The sequence below is a fragment of the Humulus lupulus genome, chromosome 1, assembly GCF_963169125.1.
Source record: "Humulus lupulus chromosome 1, drHumLupu1.1, whole genome shotgun sequence".
NCBI classification, from domain to species: Eukaryota; Viridiplantae; Streptophyta; class Magnoliopsida; order Rosales; family Cannabaceae; genus Humulus; species Humulus lupulus.
In genome coordinates this window covers 232,698,247-232,704,924 of record NC_084793.1, presented here as the reverse complement: position 1 = coordinate 232,704,924, position 6,678 = coordinate 232,698,247, and the positions used below count along the sequence as shown (strand labels likewise).

Here is a 6,678-nt window from a genome sequence, read left to right as displayed (position 1 = left end):
AATATATCGCTCCATGTGAGTTTTTTGAAAAGTTTGGTTTTTGAATTTTAAAAATAGCCTTAACCACCTAGACCTGCCTTTGAACGATTTTGACCGAGTTCTGGGCGTCAGTTGAACGAAAATTCAAATATTTTTCATTTTATATTCATTTATTTATTCAAATTAAAAGGGGTTAGTTTCACTCCTTGAACTCTATAAATAGGACCTAGTGCTCAACCATTTTCCTCATTCTTCAAGCATTTGTTCAGAGCCTCCAAGGTGCTAGTGTTACTATAGAGAGATACACTTGGGTTTTGGGTTAAAGCTTTATCATTCTAAGTTTTTATAAACACTTGGGAAGTGAGATTTAGTGTGATTTCGGTATTGAGGTTTAGACCAATCCATAAGATCATTCAATGTATTCTTATTCCTAAGTTCAGTTCTATATGGTTCTTTAGTTTTCTTTTATTCAGATCCTAACTCTTGTTTATGATTCTTGATTAGGTATTTAAGTTCTTGAAACTTAAGGTTCTTCTTGGTAAGTTTCTTCTTGGATGGTTTAGTGTTCTTTTCATCTCTTTTTCTTTAGATTCTCACCATTTTACTGTTGGTTTATAGGAGTGTTCTAATCCCATTCTTGTTCCCAAATATCCCGACTTTTGGTAAGGAAAATAGGATAGATTTGATGTGCTTATATGTTATGATATGTATATGTTTATGTTATGATATGTATATGTATAGTATGTCTTATAGTCCTTGGGCATATGACTTGTTTAAACAACAAGCCCCAAGAATATGTTTTCAGTCACTTGGGCATATGACTTGCTTAGATAAGCAAGCCCCGAGAATCTATGATTGGGCATATGACTTGTTAAGATAACAATCCCCAAGAATTTATGAGGGCCATTATTATTATTATAGTCCTATATGATATATATATATATATTTTATAGTCATATGTTTTATAGTATATGTTTATGATATAGTCTTATGCTTATGATTTATGTTATAATAGATTTTCCTTGCTGGGCATTAGGCTCACTCCTTTATTTTAGTATGATGCAGGAAAATAAATATGGAAGGCGGAAGGATTCTTGGCATCTTGACTTGTGTGTTAAGGATGAATGGATTCAATGGACTGCGTGTTGATCGAGGACGACGTTATTTATTTTATGTCTTTTAAATTATGTTTTGATGTAATTCCGCAAATAGTAGTTAAACAAATTTAAAGTTTATGTTTTATGATTTATAAACAATGGGTACCCATACCATATCACATTTTATTTTATACTTTTATGTTATTGATACAATATTTATTTTGGGGTTTTAATAAAGTTATGATTATTTCTTATGTATATTTTCTCATAAATAGTAGCCATGTCTAGTAGTTTTAATGGTCCAAGGTCTTAGAAATAGTTGGGTCATTACATTTCTAGAATTCTTCCTTCTTTGGAGACGCTACCCTTAACACGTAAGATTGCAATTATCTCTTCAAATTTTCCATTCACGTAATCCATGAAGAATTTCATTTCCTTTGAAAGCTTCTTGATTTTAGCTCCTTGTTTGTTTTCAGATGTCTCAAACCTCTTTAACCGATCCTCTTGATAAATAATCATACATGTAAATAAATATTCAATTTGCAAAACCCGATTTAAATTACACAATCTCGTATGAGTAATCACTGTAAAAAAATATTTATTAACAAACCTGTGCTCTCGTCATAACATCCCCCGCCTTATGTGATGTACCCTCAGAGTCAATATCTATGTATTCTGATGGATCCTTCACCAAAATATTTGAATCAAAGTTTAAATCCTTGACAATGTCAATTTGAATCTCAAAGTCGTTCGACAAGATTAGCATAATTTGAAGTTGAAAGAATGCGATCAAACAATAGTATCACAGCAAGTGAAACCGATTACATAGTTGTCATTTACTTCAGTAAAGATAGTAACAAATCATGGAAGAGTAGTTTGACATAAATGTTATAATTTCATGGTGACAGAACAGTTGAAACGAAGAAGGTACTTAATTGAAACTAGTTACACAACTTTCATTTCCTTCACTAATCATTAGTAACAATGTGGCACGAAAACTACATTGGCAAGACACCCTAAATTTCATGGCCAAGTGATAGTGGGAAAGAGTTGTTGCCTTTTGATCATGTGAATGACACTGCAGCAGAAGCATATAATATTTCAATGCGATAATAACAATCATGCGAAAAGGAGATTACCTTCATAAGAGGTTACAAATTATGGTATTAAATAAACATATATATATTTATAATGCGATGTAACTTGTTGCCATGTACCCTCACAGTAAACATTCATTTTTTTAGAAGAAATACAACCTTTTTTTAAAACATCCATCAGTTTTTGTTCCCCCTCATTGAAACAACTAAATTTACAAATGAAAAATGGTTATTGCGGTATGATGACATTTTTTGGTCATTTCTGCTACTCAACAGAAAATAATTTATTAGGAAACATTCATGTCATCATAAATATGTTTTTTTTCAAATAAACGGTATCATCAATTTTCAAATGTAACGATTAACTTAAAAACTCAAAAAAAAAAAAATTTGGTGAATAAGGTTCAATGTATTACTCAACAGCCAAAAGGATACAATTCAGCCAATTACAAGCCAACCAACCAACTACCAACCCAAATACAAGTCAAACGAATCCAACCTAAAGGAAGCTAGTTCTTACTTAACTTAGTGACCCACTCCCTATCTATAACTTTAGCCTTTTTAGGCATTACAAGAGAAAGTCTAAACTGAATCTCTCTAAGAACTCTTTGTACAGTATTATCTACATGCCAAACTTTATTGTTCCAAAAAACATCATTTCTCACTCTCCATAGGTGGTAAACAAGAGCTGCAAGAACAGAGTAAAAGATGCTCTTCCGAACAACACTCAATCTCTTAGCTTTATGAGTCCATCGGAAAAGCTGCAACAGGTTTAAGGAAGCTGAATTCCAACCCAAACTTTGCTTAATCTTCTGCAAACAGGAACTGCTATATTGACAGTGAAAAAAGAGATGACCAATACTCTCAATATCACCTCCACAAAGCAGACAAGATTGGTCCATTAACGGCTGAAACTTGTGCAATTGCTCTCTAGTACGAAGCCTCTGCATCATGACCAGCCAAAGCATAAATCTATGCTTTGGAATGCTCAGCCTATCCCAAACAACTTTGCTCCAGCTAACTGCAACAGGATGCTCAAACAGAAGATCATGACCAGCTTTAACACTATACCTCATCCCTGCAAATTTAGACAGCTCAATCTTAACTTTGAAATCATCTTTGACAGCAACCAACCGCTTCCAGTACCAACTGCAATCTAAAGGCACCTGGTACTCCCACCAGTTTCTATCCATCAAATAAACACTATTAATCCCCTTCACAAATAGATTATCCTTTTTGTTGGCAATTGCCCAAACGTATTTACCCATTGCAGCCAAATTCCAATCAACAACCTTCCTAAAGCCTAAACCACCAGCTGTCTTAGGCAAACAAACTTGATGCCAAGCTACTAACCCCGGACTATTACTATCAGCCAAACCTTTCCAAAGAAACGCCCTGCAGATAGCTTCAACACCCTTTAATAATCTTTTAGGAAGAACCATTATTTGAGCCCAATAAGAGTGTAAAGTAATCAAAACAGAATTGATTAAAGTAACTCTTCCCATGTAAGATAAGTGTCTCGTGCTCCACACTCTGATCCTAGCAACCATTTTCTCAAGGATACCATTGCACTCAGCTGCTGAATTTTTTTGGAACAAACAGGAATGCCAAGGTATCTGAAAGGGAGATGAGCTCTATTAAAACCAGACATCTCAAGCACTCGGGAGACCTCTGCCTCCTGCATGCCACTACAATACACAGCTGACTTTTCATTGTTAGGCAGTAAACTAGAAGTCATTGAAAAGAGTTTAAGGCCCTGCAATAACAGTAGGATCGAAGGAAAGTCTCCATGACAAAAAAGTAACAAATCATCCGCAAAACACAAATGATTCAACTTTAACAAGGCACATCTGTCATGATACTTAAAACCTGGCCGAGCCCCCACATCTTTCAATATCCTAGACAAATATTCCATGCCAAGCACAAAAAGGAGAGGGGACAAAGGATCTCCTTGTCTCAAACCCCTCTTGGCTTCAAAAAAACCATGCATTTCACCATTAAGTAAAAGTGAAAACCTAGGGGTTTTGATACACACCATAATGAGATCAATGAACTTTTGAGGAAAATGGAAAGCAACCAGCATTTCTTCAATAAATCCCCATTCAATAGCGTCATAAGCTTTCCTCAAATCAATTTTAATCATACAACTTGGTTTGCAATTCTTTCTTCCATAATGCCTAACAATATCTTGACAAACCATAATATTATAGGCTATATATATCCCATGAACAAAACCACCTTGGTTTTCAGCTATAATATCAGGAAGGATTTGCCTTAAGCGAGAGCAAATAATCTTTGTGGCTGCCTTATATATCACGTTACAACAAGATATAGGCCTGAAATCTTGGACACTATTCAGGCATTTGACTTTAGGAATGAGTGTAATGGTTGTTGCATTTATCTCTTTAAGAAGCAAACCAGTGTTTAAAAAATTGGTCACAGCAGCACCTACCTCTTGACCCACCAGATCCCAGTTGTCCTGATAAAAGAAACTCCCATACCCATCCGGCCCAGGTGGCTTCCTCCCTGGTATGTCAAAAATGGCAGCTCTAACCTCTTGAATGGAGAACAATTCCTGAATAATTCGATGATGCTCCTCTGAAAGTAATGGACCAGCAGCCACTATTGAAAGAAAAACCTTCCTTCTGTTCCTCATTGAAGTCCCTAACAAGTTCTGATAATAACTCAGAAAATCTTGTTGAATATCCCCTGGTTTATCCATCCAAATACCCCTCTCATTCCGGATACAATTAATTCTATTATGGACTCTCCGGGCTTTCAAAAAAGCATGGAAAATGGCTGTATTCTCATCACCATTTTGAACCCAATCTATTTTAGCCTTTTGAGCTAAAAAAGAGTTATGAGCTTTTTGGTAATAAGCGTATTTATCTCTGGCCCTTTGCTCTTGTTCCATTAACATAGTATTTCATGGGTCCTTATTCAGGTCTTCTTGAATATCTAACATCTCTTGCTTGGCTTGAATAACAACCTTGTGTATCTCATTGAATCCCTCCCTGTTAATAGCTCTAAAAACACTCTTCAGCCTTTTCAGTCTTCCCACCAACTGATACATAAGAGTACCAGCAATGGGGGTCTGCCAGCTTTGTCCAACCTCTGCCTTATAACTCTGAGCTGTTTTCCACATGCTAAAATATCTAAAAGGTTTCTTCCCAGTACTAACATCTTGATAGAAAGAGATCAAAATAGGACAGTGATCAAACTCCCCTTCCGGCAGAAAGACCACCTCTGAATTTGAAAAGGAGTCCGTCCATTTCAGATTCACCAAAGCATGATCTATCTTAGAGAAAATTCTCTCTTCAGGCTTCTGTTTATTATTCCAAGTGAAGAAACTTCCTGAAAATTTAAGGTCCTCCATTTGACAATACATCACACACTCCTTGAAACTTTCGGAAGGCTTTTTATGGTTCTTACTACCAGCTCTTTCATCATAGTTCAAAATCTCATTAAAATCTCCTACTATCATCCATGGCTCATCTATATTAGACTTGAGGTCTTTTAAATCCAGCCACAAAGCTTCTCTACCTCGAACTTCATTGAAACCATAAACAAAGGTTATATGAAACTCCTTTGAATTTTGACAAGTTTGAGCAATACAGTGAATCAATTGGCTTGTACACTTCCTAATATCTAAGGAAAATATAGAAGGGTTCCAAGCAATTATTATCCTCCCTTTATCCAACCAAGGGTTATTATTTGTAAAGCACCATCCAGGAAACAAACTCATATAAAGATCTCCCATACTTTTATTCTTAACTTTAGTTTCAAGAAGACTAACAAGACCAACCTTTTTTGAATAAACCAGCTGCCTGATTTCTCTATGCTTGAGCTGGCTATTAATCCCTCTAACATTCCAAACAAGAATTCTATCCATTTGAACTAGAGGGAACTCCCCCCTCTCCAGTGTTGTCCTTCTCTTGCTCATTCTTCTCCTCTTGAGAATTTAAAATATCAAACTGATTACTCACTTTTGTTGCTGTCACAACCTGGTTCTACACTTTCTTACCATTGCCCACCATCTGAAAACCATCTTCATCAATTACTGGTGCCACCGATTTTACCTCTGTTTTCTCTTTTGGGACCCAGGTTTTCTTTGTCTGAACTTTATTCCTGCACACATTAGAGCCATGCCCCATACCCGAACAATTCTTGCACACAATCGGAATCCATTCATATTTCACATTCAATTCAATATCATGATCAAATTCATCTGTAAAAGAGATGGTAGAAGGAAAATCTTGAGCAATACTCACCTCAATCAAAATTCATGGGTACAGTAATCTGTCTCTATGCTTTGTGATATCATCAACTTGAATTGGGTTTCCGATCTGACCTACTATCTTAAAAAGAGAAGCCTCTCCCCAATATTTAATATCCAGGCCACTCACTTGAATCCATGTAGGAACAGTATCCACATTCTCTTTGGTAAAATCGTCAATCGAATTCCATGGCTTCATGATGAAAGGTTTCTTGTCAAAGAAAAGGAA

General features: G+C 35.8%; 1 protein-coding gene across 1 annotated transcript; it reads right to left on the bottom strand.

Moving 5' to 3' along the window:
• Nucleotides 1–5,099: 5,099 nt before the first annotated feature.
• Nucleotides 5,100–6,065, bottom strand: LOC133830841 (uncharacterized). The gene has a single exon (XM_062260919.1). It carries the CDS (start codon nt 6,063–6,065, stop codon nt 5,100–5,102), a length of 966 nt encoding a protein of 321 aa, XP_062116903.1.
• Nucleotides 6,066–6,678: the final 613 nt, after the last annotated feature.

What these genes read in the sequence shown, in the direction of transcription:
- LOC133830841 (XM_062260919.1), bottom strand. Translation starts at nt 6,065, where the DNA reads ATGGATAGAATTCTTGTTTGGAATGTTAGAGGGATTAATAGCCAGCTC.